We start from the raw sequence: 25,683 nt of genomic DNA, 5'->3' as shown, positions 1-25,683 counted from the left end.
AATAGAAATGTAATTATACTGCATAAACTAGGGCGTGATTATTATGTATATTAAACAGTATACTGTATACGTGTCAGTCTTGAACAGTTTTGTTCTATTGATGATCTATTATCCTGTGGTTTGTACTCAAATTGGACTAACTTCAGAACAAAATTCGCGAATGAACAAACCAGTAATGTGTTAACTAACCAACAATGGTGTTTGCTAGGAAGTTGCCTTGTAAAGGTCATACAAGGGTAAACAATATAGTACACTGAGAGTATCACAATGTGTCATATGAAAGACAAGGAAATGATCAGTTCATAATGTAACATTTTTCCAGACTGGTAATCATCATATGATATAAAAAATACTTTAAAAAAGTTCAACTTTGACCTGAAATAAGCTCCACCTATAACTGGAGCCCAGCAGTTTACAAGGTTTACTACTAAGAGTTGGGGTCAGGTCAGGAAAAGCATGTCGTTGTGTTCTTTGTTTGCACATGCAGTGTCTAAAAATTTCAAATTGCTCCTTTGAACACAATTCAGAATGCATAATCAGCTGTTCTTGAAGGACATTACCTTTAGTTGAGCATCTTCAGGACTGAGTCGGTCTCTGGGGCGGAGATGTGCTGAAGGCTGAGTATCATCAGCAGGTGACTCTGCTTTAGACAATGCGTCCGTCTTCAGTCCCTGCATCTCCCCTTCTACCTTCTCCATCCTTAATAAAGGTCCTGTTTGGACATTACTCACATCTGCGTTCTCCTCTGTTTCCCTCGTTCCCTCCATATTTCGGTTTCCAGAACCCGACCCTTCTTTTCGCTGATTTTCCAGTTCCTCCTGAGTGATTGTTACGTGCACGGGTTCGCCTCCTTCCACATTTTTAGAATCTGTACTTTCCACCGAGTTTCCGTTCATTTTGTCCTCCATGGCTTCCTTTTTCACTCTCAGGACGCCTTTCCCTCTCGTGGAGCTATGTGCGAAATCGTCCTGCTCGTCCCCTTCCTCGATGATGACCAGTGGCTCCAGCTGCTCCTCCATCGGGATCGGACCTTTGACCTCCACACAGTCCATGTCAGAGTGCACTGGTATGTCCTTCAGTCATCCAGCGGATATGGAAACTCTAAACTTAATTTATGAAAGTATAGGGAGTACTTATTTTTGTAAAAATATACTTAACAGGGTAATTCTAATACACGACTGGGATTTGTTTGGCAATCGGGAATATTTGCCGAGTCGCTTGGTAAAAACAGTTCTAATTTGTTTACTTCATGGAGCACCGCTCTAGATCCTACTGAAAAATGTTAAGCTGACAGAGGCAAAAAGGGAAAAAAAAAAACCATGACCATTGCACAACCCGCTCGTAACTGTTACACGCTACAGAAAGAGAGAACACGAGCAAAATGAATTCAGGAAAGTTAATTATTGACTGACTGTGTATTATAGGAGGTATGGAAAAGAATGTTATCTCATATAAGAAGTGGATTAAGAAAAAAAATTGTCAAACACAATGAAAGTTCCATGAGGGCCTCTTACCGTTTTCCAGCCCTTGAAATGTTGAAAAAGCGTCGTGTAGACTGTGTCTCGTGGGCGGCCCTCATTGGCTTTGCCTCTTGCCGCCAAACGAAAATAGATGCTTCATATTAAATTCACACTTGCGAGTTTTCCTTCCGAAAATGAATCTAATTAAATAGCTATGCGCCGATGTGCTGGCAGGTTCAGAGTTTCGTACTCGGGCTGCTTTTTTTTTTTTCTGACTTTCTTCCTCTTCCTTACTCTGCTTCAACCCACCCCTATAGACTTGGTCAATAACGTTACAAAACTTGAGTAACCTGAGTCTCGTTGTGTGTGTGTGTGAACCGCCCGAAAGCATTAGACCTGATGCAGCCTGATGCTTAAGTTCACCTAAGGCTCTATAGCAGGGTTTCAGAAAGAATGTGATGATTTACAAGTATCGAGTTTAGTTTTGCTCTTGCTTTTGACAGCTCGCTTTGCAAGTTGAAACTAGCAGCCCGTTTGCTCAACACAAGAAAGAAAAAAATAACTTGTGGTTTTGCACCACTTCCTGTTGTCTGCCAGCAAAAAAACAAGAAGTGCACGACTCGGTTTAAGAATGTGCGAGGATAAAACAGTACTGGAAATGTGTCATGGCAATGCTTTTATAGATTAACTGTGTCTGTAGCTATGACTTCTGCTGACTTGATCGTTTTAGAATAGACAACGTGAACTGATTTGACAATGTATTTTTTCTCCGTGTTAAAGGCTTCGCTGAGGCTCAGTTGAAATCAGAAGCCTAATTAGATGTTTTAATTAGATCTCTTGATCGTTCTGATTGGTCAGAACCTTTCTGGTTTTCTGTAACAGCAGTCTATAATACACATGAAATGGTTCATATTAATGTATCCCCAGAGACTTGTACAAAAATTAATACATTGCAATGTTAATTATCAAAGAAAATCTTTGAATGTAACTGTAACCTGATAAAGAAATTATGAATGTTTATAAAGCAGGAATGACTCAAACCCGGACCTTAATTAAATACCATCCGTTATTATATCCGCTAGATATAAATAGGAAATTCAGATTTGACTATATATGTTAGTGCTTCTAAGTTTATTCCTAATAAACGAGTTTCCTGAGATGTTAAAAGGAAGAAACCTTGAGAGGAACCAGACTCAAAAAAGAACGCATCCTCATCTACGTGGGACCGAAAGTCCATTCGCTACAGTTCGATCATTGTTGATGTTTGCAGTTCAATGATGGGTCCTTTGAAGCAGACTGTTGATATTAATGAGAGTCCTCATAGTTCTTGACTTGCTCAGTAACTTCAAGGCTCTTCGGGGCTGTCCATGTATAAATCCTCCTCAGCTGCACAGAGTGGTGTCCAAAAAGTTCTGGTCCTAAAATGAGCTTCTTCACTCCACGGGAACACTTCCCCTGTTCCTGAAGAGGCAACTTTCAAGCTTCGACATGTGTCGAGGCTGTGATTAGTTTGGAGGAGGGATAAATTCTTGTCATTTTTCTCACGAGTGCAATTCGGCTTACGGTCAGCAGGGGTTTAAAAATGACCAACCGTCCCTTTAAACACGAGCGAAAATCAATACAATTGATCAAAAACACTATGACGATAGAATTGGATTGTAATTATTAGCAAAAGTAGCTAAATCTTTATACCTTTATATCCTTACTGTACATTCTGCCCAACATTTCATATTCATGTATATATGTGTTTATAACGTGTGTGTGTATATATTTACATATATAGTAGACTTGTTAATTCAACTTGCACATTTCTTAAATACCATAATCTTATAACCTTCCACTTCTGCACAGTTCCTCTTCAATGCCTTAAAACATCTATCTGTACTTCTTAATGACGTCTACACGTCTCTGCACTGTTATAGCCTTTATATTTATTCACTGTACATATGCTTAAATATCTATCTATCTATCTATCTATCTATCTATCTATCTATCTATCTATCTATCTATCTATCTATCTATCTATCTATCTATCTATCTATCAATCAATGGTTTAGGGCTGCAGTTTGCACAAACAGTTCTGCACCTATCACCGCACACCTCAGCAATGATTGAACTGTAATGAATTGACATTCGGTGTCACCCAGATGAGGACGGTTCCCTTTCTGGTTCCTCATACTATTTCAGGGAGTTTTTCTTCGCCACCATCGCACGTCTCGCTCTTTATGGTGAAACTTATACGCACTGAGGTCGTAAATGCAAATTTTACAACATATTTATCTCTGTAAAGCTTTGGGACGGTGTCTATTGTTAAACACTGCTATAGAAATAAAACTGAATTGAATTATTGTACAGTGTGTATAATAAATACATTATTGTTGCATATTGTTGGCACTTCCACCTCTTTGATATTTACCTCCAGTGGTGTGTGTGTGTGTGTGTGTGTGTGTGTGTGTGTACTAATATGTGCATTACATTACAGTGTAATATATGCAATAATACCGTTAGAATCTGATATTTTATATTATATATAATTACATTATAATTATTCTATCCTATGAGAGAACCCTATCGCTAGAGGACACCAGTGTGAGTGTGTATTGACTGGAGGGTGTGTGCCCTTGTGTACTCCTGCTGACACACACACACACACACACACACACACACACACACACAGCTGGCTCGGGTTAGATTAATGTGACGCTCGGTATGTTGCAGCAGCAGCCTATTACAGGCAACGGGCCCAGCTCAGGCCGGGGGCTCGCGTTAAACACTCACCCGCGAATGCACGGCTTGAACTCGGTGCACCCTCCGCCACACCACCGGTCCGATGACGCGGGCCTCGATGGAACGGAAAACGGCCACGAAAACAGACGTGACATCGGGGACATTTTGCAACAAATCATGACTATCACCGACCAAAGTCTGGACGAAGCTCAGGCAAAGTGAGTAAAAAAAAAAAAAATCCGCCTTGATTTTTATTGCTTATGATCCGATTTTGGCTCGATGCCCAAAAACAAACTTTGAGCAGGAAGTTGCTAGCTGCCCAAAGCTACACAGCTTAGCATACACGCATAAAATATAAAATACCAAATAAGGACACACATTTTCAGCTTGATAAAATATAAAAAAAAAAATTGCACATTTTCTACAAATGTCTAATTTAGTTTAATCGCGTTGTTGTTGTGTTTTTATTGTATTGTTTACGTTGTTGTTGTTGTTGCTAACTAGCCTCCTATTTATCCTGCACCGAGAACCTCGCTTTAAAGTTCCCCAAACCCTCTTTATAAAACATAAAATACAAAATACAAACTTCACACAAGTCAATAATCACATTACTGCGATTATAGCTTGTATTTATGTATTTATTTTGTGTACTATAAAAGAGGACGAGTGTCGGCTAATCCGCAGTCCAGGGGAAGTTTCTTAACGTTAAAATGTTAACATAAATAAAACTTTGGACAATTTTCTTTAAACCTGGAGATGAAGATTAATTGTATATTTGATGCATATTAGAGAGTAATGTTTTTTTTTTCTTTTTTCTTTTAAAGGAAGCTAATCGCTAATATTTCTTTAAACCCTACAGAAAACATGCCCTGAACTGTCACCGAATGAAACCGGCTTTATTCAGCGTGTTGTGTGAAATTAAAGAAAAAACAGGTACGTTTAATTGATGTGCATTAATATTGAACTTTTAAAAAAAATGTTAACTAATTTAATAAAAAGTTTATTGTATTTGTAAGCAGGCCAGAGAGAGAGAGAGTGAGAGTGACGCCATGTTGAACAAAGCGGAGGTTAATGGCGTAAAGCACACAGACCTCTTTTGTCCTTGTTTTAACATTTGTTTATTAATTATTATTGTATTAATGAGTGTAAATTAACTCGTAGATTTTTTTGTAAAATAGGATAAAGTTTTAATGTAACAGGAGCTAGCTAGCTGAATGTGTACCTATATGTGGTGTGTGTGTTTATTTATTTATTTATTTGTATTTATATTTATATATAAATATATACACACACATTCAGACTTATTGTGTTGATCACATTTTATTATATTTCATTTATTATTCATTTTATTATATTAATCAACTACTGTAAGTAACCCCGATCATGGGGCCACCCAAAAATAATAATAAACGTAATTTTATTTCCATTTTATTGACTTTTGCCGAATGCAGAGTATTTTCTTTTTCTTTTTTTCTTAATCGATAAATTGATAAAGCGCCCACTCGTTCTGCGTTCAGTGATCCGAGTTACATTTTAATGATATGTAAATGAATTAATAAATCATTTTTAATGCGGTTGCTTGATTTCTACATGTGGTTGCCAGATGAATCGCAAACCCTTTATCGCTTTATTCGATTACATTGCAGATTGATATTAAAAATATTAATGGGCCGAACAACAATAACTTTGGCAAAAAGTTTTGTTCTAAATTTTGTAGCGCAATTTCATACCTTTTATTAATTTAAGGTTAACGATCAGTTTGATCAGTCTGGTTTTCCAAGGAGTTACCAGTATTAAAAGCACGGAAAAGCTTTGATTCTGTGCGTTTACGCCTGTGATGTGGTTTGTATTTGACGAGGACACGATGAGAGATTGATGTATAGAATCTGGATGATCATGTTTTAACCTAACGATCATCTCTACACTTTTTTTTTAACCCCAGGTCTGTCCATGCGGAACTCGCAGGAGGAAGAGCCTCCGGACCCGCAGCTCGTCAGACTCGACAACATGCTCCTGGCCGAGGGCGTGGCCGGCCCGGAGAAAGGAGGCGGGGCCGCAGCCGCCGTCTCTGCGGCGACCAGCTCGGGCGGTATGTCTCCAGACAGCTCGCTGGAGCACTCGGACTACAAACAGAAGCTGAGCCAGATTCGCACGATTTACCACACCGAGCTGGAGAAATACGAGCAGGTCAGTAGAGAGAGAGAGAGAGAGGGAGAGAGAGAGAGAGAGAGAGGGGGCTAAGTTTAGACTGCACACTTAAATCATTACATGATCTGTAACCAGATGTCATTACGATTTACTCGCCCTTCCTGTCGCACAAAGAAAAGAGGAGGAGGGGGTTTCATTATGAATCGTGCAGGAAAATCACATACATGTCATATCACGTGCAACTTCTCTGTAATTGTGCTCAAGGCTGGAAATACGAGCAGCTACGAAGTCCAATTTATACTGATAAAACCAGAGACCAATTAGATTCAGCTCACTGTTATCTGCATTTGGAAGTGTTTACAACCAAGCAGTTGAGGGTTAAGGGCCTCGGTCAAGGACCCAGCAGTAGTGACTCGGTGATGCTGGGATCTGAACTGGTGATCTTCTGATCCAGAGTCTAGTGCTTTAACCACTAAGCTTCTTAAACTGGTATAGCAGGAGAAATGTAGTGTCCACAGCTATACATGACCAAGAACCAGCTTCAGTAGGTTCGTTAATGACATTCGGTACAAATTAGCGAAGAGATCGAATGTGTTCAGGTTCAGTTTTTACATTCCACGAACGTGCCATCAGACGTCACGTCCAGAGGCAGCAGATCAGCACGTCGGATCGAAGAAGGGTTCCGAGAACGCGTATCGAGAAGTCAATAATCTGCGCAGGGAGGGGAAAAGATTCACTTTCATCTAATAGCTGCCACGCAAGAGACCGTATCGATCCAGGATCAGACGCAGGAATCGGTCATCTTGGTTTGAAAAGCGGAAATTGATCGCGCAAGATCGTTGTTGGGTGCAGGTTCTATAAAAAAGGGTCGCGCCCTTTTTGAGTCAATTTCGGAGAAGTTCCTGATCTTCCAGGAAAAATTCACTATTAAAGATCTTTCTAAACCAGTGAAGGGAACCGTGAGCATTATGCAAGACAGAAGTTACTGGATCTACTGTGACCTTGATTATTTTTTTGTAACGGAACGTTCTGGAGTGTTTAATGTCGTTATTGTGTTTGATTTATTAAAGAATGATACTTTTTGTGTTTTTTTTTTTTTGTCGAATTCTATTTTTTGTAGCGGATTCTCACACTCGTTTTCCACTTCTTGCTTTTCAGGCGTGCAGCGAGTTCACGACCCACGTGATGAACCTGCTGCGGGAACAGTCGCGCACGCGGCCCGTGTCCCCGCGTGAGATCGAGCGCATGGTGGCCATCATCCACCGCAAGTTCAGCTCCATCCAGACGCAGCTGAAACAGAGCACGTGCGAGGCCGTCATGATCCTCCGGTCCCGCTTCCTGGACGCCAGGTGCGTGCGTTTTGTGTGCCGTGTTTGCGCGTGTAAATATTTGCGCTCTCGTTTGGATTTGATGATAAGCCGATGAGTTGAGCCCGGTTCGTTGTTTGCACGAGATGTGACTGGTTGAACTGGCGGCGTGTCTCTGTCAGGCGCAAGAGGCGCAACTTCAGCAAGCAGGCCACGGAGGTGCTGAACGAGTATTTCTACTCTCACCTGTCGAACCCTTACCCCAGCGAGGAGGCCAAAGAGGAGCTCGCCAAATCGTGTGGCATCACCGTCTCTCAGGTAACACGACACGTACCAAGGCAGTGAAGAGAGCACCAGGTAAACACTGACAATGCTATTCTGGAGAGTATGAACTGAATAGACGCCACATCTAATCGCTTTGGTAACTGTCTCCATGCACGATGAGGCCGAGCTCCTCTTAGTAACGGAACAGCAAACAAAGCGACGCAATACAACAAAGCATTCATACGGTTGCTACAGTGTATGAAGGCAACAGATTGTGTCATGGTGATCGTGGTCCACTACGGCATCGACGGCACGCCTTTTTCTTTATTTGCAAACTTGAGATTACAGGGTTCCTATGCATTTTGGAAAAGAATGGAAAAAGTATGGAAATTGATTTGAGTGATTTCCAGGTTTGGATAGTAAAGAACACTTAGTATTAAAAATATATTTGTGTTACTATACTATTGCCCTATTTGGCTTTCTGAAATATTAAAATAAGAATTTGTAGCATATATATATATATATATATATATATATATATATATATATATATATATATATATATAAAAATATAATTTGTAACACATTTTGTTTTAAACTACGCCAATCCGGATCAATGTGAAAATGGCCTCTAAAAACGCTTTGCGTCCACACCTCCGTTTCCGATTGTTTCCCAGAAGTTGCTCATCCACACCGAAAACGCCCAAAAACTTACACGTCTTGGCAGTGCGACCGAGCGTAAACGTTTATTTACTTATAAAGTAAATAAAAAGTTCGGCATCATCGTTTTCGACTAGCCTCCGAGGGGTTTCCTCGTGGAGTTAGGAGCAGACTCGGCCCGCACAGCTGTGATCGGTTGTTACATTGTGAGGGCAGCAGTTGCTATGACGATGCAAACATTGATCGACTTCCTGTTTCCGTGTTGTAACAGGTGTCCAACTGGTTTGGCAACAAGAGAATCCGCTACAAGAAAAACATCAGCAAGTTCCAGGAGGAGGCCAACCTTTACGCTATGAAGACGGCCATGGGGGCGACGCAGAGAGAGGGCTCGCCACAAACCCCCAACTCCACCGGTACGTCCAACGCTATGGATTTATCTGAAGATTAAGGATTTTTAAAGGTAACGAGGTCAGGTCTGCAAGGAGAAGTTTGCTTCTTAGATTTGTGCTGGAGATGAAAGCCTCATAAAAGGTCATGGATATTTATTTTTTGGTCAAGAAGGTGGTGTTTGGAGAAGTGATAGCTTAGAGGAAAATACACCGGACTTAGAATTGGAAAGTCCAAATCCCAGGTCCTCAACTTTTCAATTAATTGTGATGTGCTCTGGATAAAAACGTGTTAACGTTTAACTTTCTGTAGCTGTTCCAGTCATCCATTCAAAATGGCTTTAATATTAGAGGAATGAAAAACATCCTGGTTGGTAAAAGTAAATCCGCCTCGTTTCATTAATATTTTTCCTTTACTGCACTCCATGTCATTATTCCTAATCACCTAATTTACAATGTAAACAATAATGCAGCATACCCTATGTTTCTATTTAAAGCCAAAGGTGCAGAAATGTAAAAAAATAAAATAAAATTGCTGATAAAAAATAAAAATAAAATATTTGTGCTGTATTTAATTATACTTTTGTATTTATATAATATTATATAAATATTATTAAAACTAATAATATTATATTAAATTAATATATTAATTATATAAAAATATATTGAGGAAAAAAAGACATGCATTCAAGCCGAAACAAAAACTAAAACTCCAAATAAATCGAATTAGTTGCATCCAAAATGAATAAAAAGACACTTTAAACAAACAGCACGTCAGCGATTCGCCTCTAGAGGCTGCCCTCATTCTGTATAACGCAACCCGGAAAAACTATCCAATGTTTATTTTATTTTTTGCTGATAGCTCCAGCAATCGTTCAGCCTATATTATCTGAGAGGGCTGATTATAAAAAAATCCTCTTGAGTTGACTTTTAAACTGGTACAGGTTGAGACCGTGTTCTAATCCACCATCGCTAAAACATATATAATCAGACGTAGATTCGTAGGAAGGTTTTTTTGTTAAGATGGATGATCTTTACCTGATAACCATTAGGCTTGGTTACAAAGCTGAAGAAGCAAACCTCGGGCACTAAGGACGTCTTGGTGTAAGCCCAGAATTGATTTATTTTTATTATAATAAATATTGGAAGTGGTCAACGTTGCTAATAATAATGGATTAAAGCTAGTCAGCACTAATTAGCATAATTCGATCAGTGTAGTATTCTGTTTCTTGTCCTATGCTGGCTTTCACTTAATATTAAGCGACTCTGACTAAGTAAGTAATCAGGCTTGAATGTAATTATGTTGTTGTAAATGAAGAGGAAATCAATTGGCCTGGTGGCCACAAGCAATGAGCATGTGTTTTTTACAGATAACCTTATGTCCCACACATATAAAAACACACACACAATACACACATACTTCTCCCAGGCTCAGGGTCCTTCTCGCTTTTAGGGTCAGCTGATCTCTTCCTTGGAGTTCCTCCTGTGAATGGAGAGCAGCCTGGCTACCACATGGGGGCTCAGGTGAGATCCTTTCTCCATCTTACTTCTATTTAAATGCCCCACGCTGCATGCTGCCATTCCCGACGCATGGACGTGTGCACGTTTTGTGTGTGTGTGTGTGTGTGTGTGTGTGTGTGTGTGTGTGTGTAGTGACATACTAATATTGTCACCCTCGGTAAATGTGTTACCTTCTATTTATTCCCCTTTGAACAGAAGTCATGGTTGAACAATTTTCTGTTCCAGATGTACAACCCCGATTTCAAAAAAGGTTGATTTTCTCTGATGGTATCGATCAAAGCCTCCATTAGTGTTTTAGAGCAGAAAATGCTTCCATTCAGAAAATGTCTTTTTCAGGGAAGACCTTTGATATTTGAGCAAAACAATACTAACTGCATAGTGCACAGTACAATAGCATGACTTTGTAAAGGTCTGGGTGCTGAACTGGCCTGGCTGCATGTGGAAAAAAAACACGACAAAGGACACCATTTGAAACGAAAAACACAACAAAGCACACTCACAACTGCTAAGCAGCTAAAATCCTATATTAGACACCGTATAGCTCCTAAATCAAAAAGCTTTTTTGAGTGCTGTTGCAGCCAAATTCAAAATTATCATTTTTATTAATTTTTTATATTTTTTGATTGTTCATTTTATTGCTAATAGAGTATGGATTGACAAATCATTGCATTCTATTTTTATTTCCATTTTCTTTTTTTTTCTTCCACACTTTTTCCAAATCAGGGTTGTAAAATATCTACTTCAAATACGTTGTACTGCCAATAATTGGGCCACACGTATATTTATTAAAGGTCTTTTTTATTTTTATTTTTTATGCAAAAACTGTGATGTTTGCAATTGTTTATCAATGACTACGGTTTTTTTTTTTACATTTTGTCTTCTTTGCTCGTATTTATCAAGGGTGCCAATATTAGTGGAGGGAACTGTATATTATTATATCCATTATAAGAATTGTGTGTGGACGCACCTAAACTTCCTTGTCCTCTCTCTCTCTCTGGTAGGACTTGCGCTTTTCAGAAAGACTGTATAGTCCCAGAGAGAGCCGGGGAGATCATTACACGCGCATGCTCATACTCGACCGATCATTACAAATTTCGACAAATTGGAAGAAAAAAAAAAAGAACACCACAAGAACATTGTTCATTGCTGTTCTGGGTGACTGTGGAGAGAATCCAAAGGGCTGAATAGTCCACAAGTTTCCACCAACCCGCACACGTCCAATTTTAAACCACTTTTCCATAAATGTCCGTAAAATTTTCCATAAATTCTTTTCCATAAAGAATCCGTTGTCAAACGCCAGATAGATCTTGGACATTGATGATATGAGGGTCACAGTCGCATTTCATTTGGGGATTTTCCATATTAAAATAAGATCGTTTTCCAGATGTTCGAAATAAACACCTTGATGAATGTAATGTTGAAGAGGATTTCTGCATTGAGGATCGAATTCTCAAGAGAGCTCCATTATTAATATAAATATTCTACGATAATGTGAACCGTCATTGGGAAAGTTTTATATTCATGCAAATGCCATTCATTCAGTGTGTAATTAATAAAAAAATAGATTCTGCAATTTTTTTGAGGAATTTGAGAAACAGATTACAAGTCAGATCAAGAGGCTTTTTTAATATCAGCCATCTTAGATAATAAATGCTGACGATTGCTGGAGCTATCGGCAAAAAATAAAATAAACATTGGATAGTTTTTCCGGGTTACGTAACACAGAAATGTGTTAATTTCAGATTTATATGAATTTACAAGTCTCCGTTTTAAATAATGAGCTGCGACTTTTCCCCCACACTCATTCAGAACCAATTTCCCGATCGTGTCCTTGTGTGCGCTCAGTGACCCACATGGTTTGCTCTGTAAATGCGACGTTTCAATAATTAAAAAAAAAAACATTAATACGATGCGCATCGTTATTATAATACTAGCTCACTGTTTAAAAAAAATCATTTTAGCAATCCAGTGGTAAGACACATCTGGTTCTGAACAGCTGTCTAAAAAAGATGTTCACATTAGTGCATGCTCCTGGGGTTTGTATCTAAATGGGTTTAATGGCAAACTACAGGAGACAGAATAAATTCCACAATTATGCTTTTTGAGCTGAAATCTAGTTATATGGATTTTTGGCTGTAATCTGGGAAGTTTTTTTAGAAAAAGTTTGGAATGCTGCGCTTTTTTTTTTTAAAATGAATTATCAATATAAACGAAACTTGTAAATGAGATTTACAGTATTACAATGTTGAGATTTTGCTTTGTAATATTTCTGATGTGTACAAAAGGAACGTATTTACAGCTGTATCGGGCATTTCTAGTGGGCGGAGCTTAGGTCCTGACCTGATTTCTCCCTGTAGTGTCTTGCTTAAAGGATTCTCAGGCGTTTACTAATAGTATTGGCACCCACTGATTGATTAAAACAGTAAATGTAACCTTTGCGATGAATGAACTGTTTAATGTTGTACAGATTTTTTTTAAACGTTTTTCGAAAACGTGCAAGAATTGTACAAGTTTGAGTTGTTGTATTGTAGATTATTTCATGTTATTTACGAGGCTCTTATTTCTCGTGTCTATGCGCAGACTAACGGGAGCTGGCAGGATCAGAACACGCCTCCTTCTCCAACCGGAAGCGACGCCTCCGACAATTCAGACTGAGGGCAAGCGCTGGTTCCAGACGCGTCCAAGAGACGATAAGAAAACGGAGAGAGAGAAAGAGAGAGAGAGCGACTTTCACTCTTCTGCCAAAGTGCAGTGTTTTTAGTTTTGCTTTGTTTTTTTTTTTTGTTAAAAAAAAAAAAAAGTGAATATCTGGAACGTGTGTGTGCACAAGAGAAAAAGGAGGAAACGGCTTTTATTTAGGCTCATGTACTCGGCCGTTTTGTTTTTTGGTTTATAGTTTATTTCTTTTTTCATTAACTACTTCCACTACGCGTTACTGCAATATTCGGGTTCTGAAGAACGAGGAGAAATGTTAGGTAAGCCGCATTATGTCTGCTTTTATAACTCTAATACTATTGTTACTGTTATCACTGCTATTCTAACCCTATATTGTTTCTTTCAAAGCTCAGATTGAGAATTGGCACAGTTTAAAGGGGCAATAGAGAATAATCCAAAGATCGTTTTTGTCTTCTGTGTTTTTTTTCGTGTGTGTGTGTGTGTCTCTTTCTTTCTTTTTTTTTTTTTACTGTGTGTACTGTTTTTTTTTTTTTTTTTTCTTTTTCAGAACGGGGTGCTTTTGCCGTCTTTATTTACGGTTTGAATGCGTATATCCACAGTGCTGTCTTTCTCTGTACAGTGAAACACCTGTATTCTCTACCTCTTTTACAATAAAGACTGTCTGTGTACACATTCAACCGCAGCTTTTCATTTCACCGTGAAGTCCCGGGCCAGGGGCGATTATTAATACCATTTGACCCTTTTGGCGCACCAGATGTAGTCGATTGAGCCGAGATGTGTTTTGTGTCCTGTATAGCTTTTTTTTTTTTCTTTTCTTTTTTTTTCTTTTTTTTTTTTTTTTAATACAAAACCATGACGATTGTATATCTGTATCTTTAGGTATTTAGGTTGTTTTTTTTTTTTTTTTTTTAAACTTATGATGACGAAATGACACCCGTCACAGAATCAACCTCTTCTATTCAAACCTCTCCACCACCATTGGAAAGACCAAAGAGCTGTCAAAGGATGTCAGGGGCAAAATTGTAGACCTGCACAAGCCTGAAATGGGCTACAAGACCATCAGATTATACTGTGTAGTTTAAACAATACGGTACAGTAAATTGCACTGTTTTGCTTAATTGTGTACTGTAATTTATTAAATTAACAAATTACATATCACCTGTATATCACTAGCTTTACTCTTTATTCGTTTATTTTATATTATTTTTAGTGATGAAGATTCAGCATCATATTAAACATCTATTAAGAGTATAATATTGCAGTAAAAGAAATTTCCAAGTATTAAACTGTATCACGCGACCCAAATTGTATTATGACCTCATTTTACAATAGCATGACTAGCTGGAACACAAACTTTATTATGATGTCATCATCTGATCGACTAAGATTGTTCATCACTTAGACGTTTCTAGAATTCGCACGAGGGTCTGAATATTTTCTGAATGCACTGTTTACATAATTTCACAGTGATAAAGATTCAATTTCATATATGTAAACTATCCAGTGTTTTCTAATAAGAAATATCACAAGCCCCAAATTGTATTATGACATCATAAAGGTCAACGACTTCTTCGACTGAACATCCGACAGTTGACTTCATGAGATGATAAAAGGTTTTTAAGACTCTTAAACAAACAGGTTTATTTTACAAATGTAAGGTTTCATACAGGTTAAAGAAAAAGACAAGGCAATACGTCATTTTATTTATACAATAATACATACAGCTGGGGCCAAAAGCCTAAATTCCCTACCAGTCCATTGGTTTGTACAATTATATTACATTATTTCTTGCGTATATAAAAAGCAATAGTAATAACACTAAAAATAACCCCATCTAAAAACTTTATTTGATCAGAGTACAATATATGGACATGTGACCACAAGATTCATATGTACTAAGTGATGAACAACGTCCCATTCTACATTGAGTCCCTATTTAATGTTCCACTAGATTTCAGAGTGTGCCTGTGAAGACTTATAGCAGGAGATCTTCCACGCCAATCCGTGTAAAGCATATCTTCAAGGAGCTGGATATGTGCACAGGTGCATTGTGAGGCTGAAACAGGTTCGGATCTCCTAGTTCAAGTGGAGGAGAAATGTAATGCTACACCAACCCAAGACGTCATATACAATTGTGTGCCCAAAACTTTGTAGCAACAGTTCGGGAAAGAACCACAAATGGCTGTAAAATGTATTTAATGTCCATATAATGTATATATTTTTTTCTATACGAGGTGGTATCTAAAAGTTTCAAGACTAACTGGTGCTGTTCTGCACACGCCAGAAGAACATCACTGGAGGGCGACGAGAGATCAGGAACACCAGCTCGACCCCCGGAAATGTCTAAACCCTTCAGCAACTTCTGCATAATGATTGTCGGAGAACAATCCACATGGTCCTACTCACTGGATTTGTGGATCTGTGGACTTCATCTCGAAGATGAAGATTCAGCTTAAAGGTCACTGTTTGGACACCGTTGAGGAGATCCAGCGTGAATTGCAGAAGGTTCAAACAAAAGACTTCCAGGACACATTGCAGAAGTGTCAGGCATGCTGGGAGCACTGTATTGCTGTGCAATGGGACTATTTAGAAGGTAATAGCATGTAAATGCAGATAAATGAAGTTTTGAAACCTTTTGATACCACCTCGTGTATATATATATGCATGTATTAGTGAAAAGTGCTTGGCAGTGGAATTAGACTTTTGGAACTTTTTGCAATACAGAGTGTCATAAAAATCCATCACGATCACATAACAGTCTGTACTGACATGGCCTCAGTATTAACCACCTCGCTTTGAGATTTGGACTTGCTACTCTTCTTCCTCTCTCTTCCAGAGTCTGTGTTACACTCCATCCCTGCACTTCTGCTCTCTGATTGGCTGGTACTTGGCTTAGGATGGGGCACAACCACTATTTCCACTTGCTCATTAGGTAGTGTTTCAGGTAGGACATTGACAACCGGCTCTGGTTGGTTGGAACTGAAGCGACGCTGGAGAGCGGGCTGTGTGCAGGAGAACGAACGCTGCCGGGGTGCCGGCTGAGGACACAGGATGTTGGGTGTCATTGCTCTGTGGACTTGGTGAGCTGCTTCTCTTTCTTCTTCTTCAGCTTCTGAGGTCACTTCCTGGAGTGTGCTGATTGGACGGGATGGCCGACTGAGAACCCTGGGGCTGACCAGTGCCGTCGTGGAATGGGTTGTCATTGGCCGCCAGCTTTGGGCCTGAACATATTGCCAGTCACTGTGGAGAAGAAAAAAGATATAGCTGTAATATGCACTAATTTTCATACAGTCAATTTGCACTGTAATATATACAGACGGTGCTCCTGGGAATTGATGCTTATCCAAGAGTAGTAACCCATGAGTGATAGCGTGTTTTCTTGCAACAATCATATTAATCATACACAATCTGCTCTTGCATAGTATTTTATTCTTAGATTAAGCTCAATACAATTTTTATGGCTAGAAATGAGAAGTCTTGACTAGGTTTTTTGCAGTAAGGCATCCTTTCAGTTTACAGATCACAGACAAGACAAAAACTCTCGCAAGACAGTTCTGGACACAAGTCCAAATGTACGAGTGACTTATCCTGACATCCTGTTGGTGGATTCCAAGATAATGCCCAAAATCCATACAGTACATTTTTCTGCTTTTCATCTGAGTAACTTATATTGCAAACATTACCTGGGCTGGGGTGAAGACAGGTCCCTCTGTCCAACAACCCCAGAAAAGGAGGCACTTCTTCCTGGCAGACATGGGGGTGATGCCGCCCACGGGGAATACATGTAAGTGCGATCATCCCAAAGCACCTCGGTAGCTGGGGCCACAGGAAACGGGCTCTGGTGGACCCTGTAGCCTAATAAAAGCTCAAAGATCTGATGATGGTATCCTTCCTGGGCCACATCTATTGGCCGACGCCCCCTGCGGTCCATCAGTTCCTGATTGGCACCATTCAGAAGTAGGAATCTGGCGGTATCATAGCAGCCGTGGAGAGCAGAAAGAAACAGAGCCGTCTCACCCTGGAAATAGAACAGGTCCTTGAATTCAACCATAACCAAGTTATCTGAAATATGTGACAGTATAAAAAAAAAAAAACAGGGCTACCTTACCTTATGGTCCTGCATGTCCACAGCAGCACCGTAACGTATCAGCGTCCTTGCTAATGAAAGGTGGTTCACTGAGCATGCCCAGTGCAGGGCGGATCTCCCTAGCAGAGAGAGTGGATTTAGAGAGGAAGGAAATAAAGGATAGAAGAGGCTCCATCATACACAAAGACGCAAACATAAGCATGCAATGGCTTCAGGGGGTTATGAAGGAAAATTTTTCAAAGTAAGGAGGCCATAAAAAAAGTGGAAGAAGAAAAAGTGGTGAATAGTGTTTCGTTAAATAGGGTCTAAAAAGTTTGCGAAAGGAATTCAATAGAATCAGTTGAAATTAAAGCTGTTATAAAAGCATTCACACTCAATGCGCCACAGCACATTAACTTTGTTCAGACTCATCGGATGGAATTAGGAGTTCTGAGAGCAGAGCAATACAGTAGGAAAGGACAGAGGAAGAGAAGGAGGAAAATGGGGAGATCAGAGAAATGCATGTTACTCCCCATCTACCCATCAAGCCATATCTATGTAGACCTTTAAAACCCTATTCAGGAATCAGTGCAACTATGTAGGTATTATATCTAGGTATTATAAATTATAGGCCCCCTACAACGTCTCTAGTGATATGGTAGGGGTGGTTATCAGAAGTCCAAGAACGACCCAACAAGGTTTTTCTCCCATGCAGGTGAAAGTGAGAGGTCAGCTATGAAGATTACGGGACATAAGAGCGTATGGAACTCGCCACATTTACCACCAGTGGTGGACAAAGTAAACAAACCATGTAGTTGAAGTAGAGATGCACTTGGTAAAATATGACTCCAAAAAAAGTGTCCCTTTAAACTTTCACTTGAGTAAAAGTACAAAATTATTTGCACTCAAATGTACTTAAATATCCAAAATATTTAAGAGTCAAACACTTATTGATATCTATATAATAAAATATATTAAGTTCGATATAGTTCAATATAAAAGTTCGAGTCTGGAGTTTTTTTCATCATTTATTCCTCTCTAAATGTTCTGTTGAACTGATGCTGAACTGTATATTGGTGATCAGTAGATACACCAAGCGCCAATCAATATGAGTTAAAAAATCTAGTGCAAAGGTGAATAGAGGCTGTAAAAGCAGTAAAGGGTGACACCCCGAAGCAATGCCCATGGTTCTGGAAAGTGATATTCACCAATCACATCTGGTCAGATGTTCAAAACACATTCGGCCACTTAGCATATAAAGAATTACACAAAAAATACAGCAACTAAGGTTCGGGGTAAAGAGTAGACAGATTGAAAACAGTTCTTGATATGACTTTGAAGGCCACAACAGACACTCCAGTTACCTCCATTTAACAGAACCTGGTTTAATAAGTAAAGTGCTAATTACCGGTGTGGTCGGTGTTATTGACCGGCACTCCAGCTCTGAGCAGCTCCAGCACCACTCGATCGAGGCCACTTCTCACAGCTCGGATCAGAACCACAGAACCATCAGGTCCACACCACTGCACTGGGGTTGACTAGGAGGTAAAAATAATTATAATAATGATGAATAATGAATAATTAGGATTGAAATAATAAAAAGCCCTTGTGAATATTGTAGTCATTATGTGGGGGAGCTCAGAGTTTAAGATGTTGGACTTCTAAACGAAAGGCCGTGAGTTCAGATTCCAGCATTACCAAGATGCCAGTATTGGGCCCTTGAGCAAGGCCCTTAACCCTCAAGTGCTCGGTCGTATAAATACGGTAATTGTAAGTTGCTTTGCAAATTGGCGGAAATTAGGGTTGCAAAGTGGAAAATTTCTCTGGGAACTTCATCTGGGAAACTTTGGAAATATTCCAAGTTGGAAACCTTCCAGGAATTTATAAGAATTTGCGGGAATTGATGGGAATTAATTAGAAATTTGGAGTACTTTACATGAACTGTATAATATACAAACATAAATATAAAAATGTTTTGTTTGGTCATAAGATGACACGTAAACTAATACAGATAAAAAAAAAATACATTTCTGACTGATTTAATTGTTAGTAAAAGTTTGTTGTGCAATAGTTTACACACAGCACAAGGTAAATGTAAATGTATGTAATATGCAAGTAATGTATGTGAACACACACCAACATAACCTGCAATTTTATAAAGTCCAAGTTTATTCCCAATAATTCCAGTTAATTCTCATATATTCTAATTAATGCTCATGGAAAGTTTCCAGTTTTAAAGATTAATCGAATTTTGAAACCCTATTCTGGATAGTTGCGTCTGTCAAATGGCGTTAATGTAAATTAATCTAAAAATGTCTGAAAGTTTATATTTGACAACGTATTAGGAGCAATTTAATATTATGCCCCTAAATTAATTGCCTGTAAGATCCTATTGTGGATAAATGAGGGTCCTTTGCAATTATGTGAAGGTTGAAAAAAACCACAAACAGTCTCTGTGGCCGCTCATTGGTTACGCCATTGGACTATTCCATGTTTTTGATGCTTGATTTGGTCTGCAGGAAGCGAAATATTTTTACTCTGAATTCAAATGACAACATTTAACCAGACTACTTTCTTATTATTGACCATTCTTGGTTCCACCTACAGATCTTGTTTCAATCCATCTACTTCTCAGCAAGATTTGCCTTTTCTAAACACTTTTAAAAATGATGAACACTCACATTGCTTGGCGTCCTCATATGTGTAGCAATGGAGTTCCTGTCCCACCGTCTAGGCGGACCTGGGAATTATGGTGAAACCATGTTAACACAATGAAACTTGTACCTATCTGAGACACTATCATAAACCTGACTTGTCTGTCTTACTTATAGGGACTTGCTGGTGACTGTTGTTGAAATGTTTCTGATCTGGAGATCTGTGGTCACGGATTGTCCTGCTGATGTCCTCCATTGAGCTCTGGGTCACGTCCGTGTCACTGCCAATGTCCAAGGTCTTTTTAAGAGGCCTGCAGTGATAATGTGCCCAAAAGACATTAGCAAATTTTCCTCACACAGCTTGACCGATAGATCAATGGTGTTTTACGGCCTAAATCTGTTATAGTTACAGATAACCCGAGTAAACAAGCTGGGTGTCAGGATGGGAACAGGAAGGACGGTGGAAGAGCTATTTTTGTCTTTGGAACACATGTTCTCTTGACCTTTGGCACAGCTCTAAATGTCACAACTTTGTTTATATTTCACCAACAAATGGAACAAGGAATTCGATTGCTTAATGAACCATTCAAAGAAATTTCGAATGGACAAAGTAACCTCACCTCATCCGAATGGCATCCTCTCCGAGGGGTTCCCTACGCTTCTTTCCTAAGTCCTTCCCTTTCTTCTTCTTTTTCTTCACACCATTTCTGTCTTTCTCCCTTGCGATCCTTCCGTTCCTTTTGTTCTGCTCAGCGGAGCGCTGTGTCCAGACTTCACTCTCATCATTGTTTCCAGTTGCAGTAGACCTGTGATGCACTCTGTCTCCTTGTTCTCTCCTCTGCCGTCTTCTCCAGAACCATACCATCATGGCCAGTGCCACGACAGCCAGCGATACCCCGATGCCCACTGCAATACCAACCACAGGCCACAGCCATGGAGGAGAACCTGTAATGTAAAGCATGGAAAAGATAAGGAAGAAATGGTTATAATGGCTTATTTACACTTCATTAGAAAATAGAAATGGAATAAGGTTGGCAAATAATAAATGAAAAATAAAATGTTAGCCATTTTGTGTGGTCAAGCATACCATCCTGGGTGGGAGGCTCTGTCAGTGTGATCTTATTGAAGCCCCGAATGCTAATGAGCATGTGGATATATGGTGTGACGTAGGATGGTGCTTGGCCCAATATCATCAAGACATTCAGGAAATCAGCTGCCTCGGATGCATAGGGGAAACAAGTGTGAGATAACTCGGAGCATGGCCTGTTATCCACTTGTAGGAACAGTAATGACCTGAATTTAAACAAAATAAACACATGTATTGAAGTTACTTATTGACCGAATGACAAAATGTGAACGCTGAATTGATATTATTCCTTTTTACTGTTTTGACAATGTTACAAATAAGTAGCAAAATAATTAGGGGTAAAGACATTCAGGGAATTATTGTTGGGACTATTTGGACCAAGACAATTTGGTTGTCTATAAATATATATATATACTCCAGTACTCATGTTAGTTCTCTCTCTCCAGTGTTCTGTATTGTTGAAAATTTATGATCAAACTTGCTGTCACCCAAATGAGGATGGGTTCCCCTTCAGAGTCTGGTTCCTCTCAAGGTTTTTTCCTCATTACATCTAAGGGAGTTTTTCCTTACCACAGTTGCCATGGCTGCTCATCAGGGATAAATGCACACCATTCACCTTAACTGTTGATTTCTGTAAAGCTGCTTTGAGACAATGTCTGTTGTGAAAAGCGCTATAGAAATAAACTGACTTGACTTGTTGGGTTTAGAAATGTCAGCACAAAATTCTGTGGCCTTTGCTCATCACAAAATTTGGCTTTTTTTTTTTTTTGCTGAATTATTGCTAAACCACTATTCTCAAAATAAATGGACCATGCAATTATTTATTTTTTAAGCCATCTTGCAAGGGTGGAGGTCGAGGCCCAAGAACAGCTGGGCCAGTAACCTAAAAGTGGCAGTCTGGCACTCGAGCAATTCTAACAAACATTTACATTGATGGCATTTGGCAGATGACCTTATCCAGTACGACTTACAACTGAGCAGTTGAGGGTTAATTGCCTTGCTCGAGGCCCCAGCAGTGGCAGCTTAGTGGTGAACTTGTGACCTTCCGATCCAGAGTTCAATGCCTTTACCATTGAGCTCCCAACAAACCCTACCATCATTCCTTAACTACAGAGTTACCAATGGATCTATACTCATAACATCAAGTGCAAGAAAATGATTTTAGTACCTGTTGCTCTTGTAGTTAGGTGCTTGTTGGTGCAGCTCTATCAGCTGATCAGCATCCATAGCAAAGAAATCATCACTGGGCTTAAGAGGCACCACCCCTCTCAGTTTGACGCTGGTCTGGAGCAGGACGCTAAGAGCCCAAAGTAATGAACTGTTCTCTAATGGCATTTTCTGGAAGGGAATCGCTGTATGCACTATCAGAGATCCTTTGGCCCAATTGGGTCGCTGTTTTTTAAAGTTTTTTATACAGTCTAATCCGTCCCAACCACAGGGGGCAGTGTTGCAGCCCATATCACAGTTAGTGTTGTCGAAGTGGTTAAGGCAGTACTGAATGTAACGGGAGCTGTAAGAGAAGATGATAGAACAGTTCTTAGTCCTTGCTTTTGAACACTGTACAAGCAGACAATGAAATTACTCTTGCCGTACAATCAGACACAAGACACAATCAGATTCTTACTTGCAAGCCTCTCTGGGTTTAACGCAGTCGAAGCCGTCTTTCAGGCACTGGGAGCCGGAGCATTCCGCATCACACACACCATTCCCAAACTTAGTTTTGCACATTTTGTCTGTAGGACAGCTGCTCCAGTGGTCATTTGGCGATGGTTTGAAGAGAGCAAACCCTTGGGAAATCAAGTAAAATTAAGTATTGATTATTTTTCCAATTAATTATCCTAATTTGTTTACCTACAGATATTCCTAATGCTACTATTTGAATTACTCCTGCAGGTCAAATTACTAAAAATATTGGTTTCCCCAAGAACTACCTCTTGCTGAAACATTGAGACTCGCACTTTTTCCCTGTTTTTGTCTCTGTTTTTATGCACTATATTTCCAAAAGTATTGGGTCACCTGGTTATAAGTACGGTATGTGATGTTTGAGCATCGCATTTCACAATTAGTTCCTATTTGCTCTTATAATTCCCTCCACTCTTCTGGCACTAGATTTTGGACAGTGTGTTAATTGATATTTACGTATGTTCATCAGCCACAAGAGTAGTATGAAAGGCAGGTACTGATGTAGGTGAGGTGAGGAGGCCTCAAGTGCAGTCAGCGTTCACATTCATTAATTCTCAACTGCCAAAATGCTATAAATGTAAGTAATAAATAAAATAATAGTATTTTATAAATAAGGGATTTTCTGCCCTGTTTGAACAGTTAAATCAGAAGCAGGAATAGCCACGCTGTAAAAAGTAAAAAAAAAATCGGGCAAACACCACAAAGGCCCGAAAGGCGTTTTCTTGGCCTGAGACCAAATGGGAAACAGGAAACTCAGACTCTACACAAACAGGAAAAGTGAACCAGAAAGAGGTCTGCAGCAACAGGAAATGGAGTGGAGTAGGAGTTGGTCAGGGTTGAAGGGCAACACTATGGTGATGATGAACGTAATGGAGAGGAACAATAGACTAACAGGTGTGGAGGACAATGAAATCTTTTACAGAACACAACAACTGAAAAAAAGACAGGATTGTTCTTGGCTATGCATGAATAAAAAAAAAAAAAACGTTAAATCACTTTTACGTGAAATATTGATAGTTTGGGTTTTAATAACACGTCAGTGGTAACATTTAATGATGCATGAATTTTAGGTCTTTTTTTTTCAGAAGCAAAATTACACAAATTGTCTGAATAAATCCAACGTTTTGTTCGTTTTATAGTTTTATAATGTAATAATTAAATGCCCAGGACATTTGGAATAAAATTTCTTCAAAACTACATTCGGGTGAAGGCTGTTTTTTTGTTTTTTAGTATCAAATGGGATTTTATCACCATCCATTTCACACATCTATAAAATCTCTCATCAGTTCATCCATCCACCAATTAAATTCTGCCTTCTGTATCTGATGCTTCATTCTCGTGTTGTATTCATTTGCCATCTATCACTTCTCTTGTCATTCCTCCCTCTTATTCCAGCATGCATTTAACCTACAACACACCCATTAATAAAAGGATCTATATATTTATCTATCTATCTTTTCATACATTAGACCTTATTTAGATTTTTTTTTCATTATCTGGTCCACATACATATGCTTGTCTTTTTTATTCATTCATCCATCATTTACATCTGTCTATTTATCCCTCATCTACACATCCACATACATTTCCTTTCATCTATTTGCATTGACATTGCATTCAAAAATTATCCTTCCCTCCATTCATCCTTCAATCTATCCGTTCATCAAGACGATCTGGACTTACCATGACATAAACTGCTGATGGGCCATAACATGAAGAACAGAAGATCCTCCACCAGGACCATAGTAAATATTTAGTCCCAAAAGGTTCCTCCTGATTTCCTTCTAACCTGAAACTCAGATCACAAGCAAGTCGTCTGTGTGCAGAACTTTTCCCTCATGGACGAGTCTGTATATCTTTTTGAATCCCAGATTATTTCCCCTCTTGAACCCGATGCTAAAATACCCCGGGTCGTGTGAACCGTTATGTCCACGCCTCCTTAATTTATTCCCTCATTCTTTTTCCGCACATAGCTGTACTACTTCCTGCCACTGTGTGGAAAAGAATAGGAGTATGAGTGTATATGTGTATGTGTGTGTGTGTGTCTTGAGGCTGGGTTGCAGATCTGGAGGTGTTTTTTAAATTGCAGGAATCTGACTTCGTTTATACAAATAAGAGTTGAATTTCAGGAAGTCTAAGAAAGTCTGGAATTCACACACAAGTACACAAAGCATTGTTGGAGGAAAAGAAGTAACAGAAATCGAATGGAAAAGGGCTGAAAATTCTCAGCTTTAAAAAGGATTCAAACATTTTGGTAGGGTTTTTTTTTTCCTGCAATGGATCTCTTTAACCATAAAAACTATTTTGTGAAGAATACAGTCTGTAGATTTCTTCAATTTGTTTAATTGTGTAAAATTTCCTACTTCTGCACCATTTTATTATGTAAAACTCACATTTCTGATACTAACTAATAATCATAACTAAATGGGAAGCATAATATTCACTCACCATCGAATTTAATAGGATTTCCTGTTGTTTTATGCAGTTATTAAATCCTTCCACGGTCCATAATATAGATGGTGTGTGTACAGGATGAGTTCGGTTTTTCCAGTGATATCGATAGATAATTTCTTGTAACCAAACCAGAGATTACAGAATGATTATTTCCAAATCATGCATAAAATATTAGTCAGTAATCCCTGTCATGTGTACAGTAAGTCAGTGCTCTTCTTTGATTCTCTGATGCCCAGGAACATTTTAGACATTTAGACAGCTGGTATTTAATTACAAGCTGAACCGTTTTTTAGCATCATATAACTACAAATCATTTTAACACAACATGAGAAAAGCAGTCAGATTGTTTATTTACATCATCTTTCTCATGATCCAGTTCATCCCAGAGCAGTTCAATAGGATTTAGGTGCGGTGACTGGGCAGGCCGTGATAGATAAACACCAGTGTAAATGTTTAATTGTCCTGAATTTTTTTCTTACCATTCTCTTACCATTTTTACACATTCAGGTTCTCTAAAATGCTAACCGCATCTGGCTGTGATGTTGAGGTGTCCACAAACTTTTGGCCATATTGTTTAGTACTTAAAAAAC

The 25,683-nt window shown here is 39.0% G+C and overlaps 3 protein-coding genes and 1 long non-coding RNA gene across 10 annotated transcripts in view; 1 reads left to right on the top strand and 3 right to left on the bottom strand.

The window, feature by feature from the left end:
* gpsm3 (G protein signaling modulator 3) overlaps positions 1-2,014 on the bottom strand; it is a 7,573-nt gene extending 5,559 nt beyond the window's left edge. Inside the window, exons 1-2 of one of the 3 annotated variants that reach the window (XM_083529542.1) lie at positions 1,515-2,014; positions 561-1,106 (exon numbers count right to left, since the gene is read on the bottom strand). In XM_083529542.1, coding sequence (XP_083385668.1) covers positions 561-1,052 — 492 coding nt within the window. In that variant the 5' untranslated portion in view covers positions 1,053-1,106; positions 1,515-2,014. Of the gene's footprint in view, positions 1-560; positions 1,356-1,514 lie in introns of all 3 variants that reach the window. The other 2 variants (XM_083529543.1, XM_083529544.1) reach the window with 2 other exon arrangements.
* LOC310719634 overlaps positions 1-5,165 on the bottom strand; it is a 13,944-nt gene extending 8,779 nt beyond the window's left edge. Inside the window, exon 1 of the long non-coding RNA XR_014531532.1 lies at positions 5,153-5,165. This is a non-coding gene — a long non-coding RNA (uncharacterized lncRNA). The remainder of the gene's footprint in view (positions 1-5,152) is intronic.
* On the top strand, positions 4,065-13,826 carry pbx2 (pre-B-cell leukemia homeobox 2). Of its 5 annotated transcripts, none has more exons than XM_083529532.1 (9): positions 4,088-4,405; positions 5,047-5,120; positions 6,130-6,374; positions 7,494-7,684; positions 7,825-7,960; positions 8,838-8,979; positions 10,382-10,476; positions 11,475-11,519; positions 13,054-13,826. In XM_083529532.1, exons 1-9 carry the CDS (start codon positions 4,170-4,172, stop codon positions 13,126-13,128), a joined length of 1,239 nt encoding a protein of 412 aa, XP_083385658.1. In that variant the 5' UTR covers positions 4,088-4,169; the 3' UTR covers positions 13,129-13,826. The 5 variants fall into 5 exon arrangements, with proteins under 5 accessions (XP_083385661.1, XP_083385658.1, XP_083385660.1 ...); XM_083529533.1 differs by having other exon boundaries at positions 4,090-4,405; positions 10,406-10,476; XM_083529535.1 differs by lacking the exon at positions 11,475-11,519 and having other exon boundaries at positions 4,065-4,405; positions 10,406-10,476.
* notchl (notch receptor, like) lies at positions 13,228-25,683 on the bottom strand. Its single transcript, XM_083529503.1, has 11 exons — positions 24,323-25,683; positions 22,581-22,743; positions 22,125-22,466; positions 20,957-21,162; positions 20,490-20,814; positions 20,041-20,180; positions 19,897-19,955; positions 18,624-18,753; positions 17,258-17,355; positions 16,833-17,167; positions 13,228-16,389 (listed from the first exon to the last, which is right to left on the bottom strand). Exons 1-11 carry the CDS (start codon positions 24,381-24,383, stop codon positions 15,897-15,899), a joined length of 2,352 nt encoding a protein of 783 aa, XP_083385629.1. The 5' UTR covers positions 24,384-25,683; the 3' UTR covers positions 13,228-15,896.

This window comes from Silurus aristotelis (genome assembly GCF_946808225.1).
Source record: "Silurus aristotelis genome assembly, chromosome: 25".
NCBI classification, from domain to species: Eukaryota; Metazoa; Chordata; class Actinopteri; order Siluriformes; family Siluridae; genus Silurus; species Silurus aristotelis.
The sequence above is the reverse complement of the archived record's forward strand: the minus strand, read 5'-3'. Positions and strand labels throughout refer to the sequence as shown.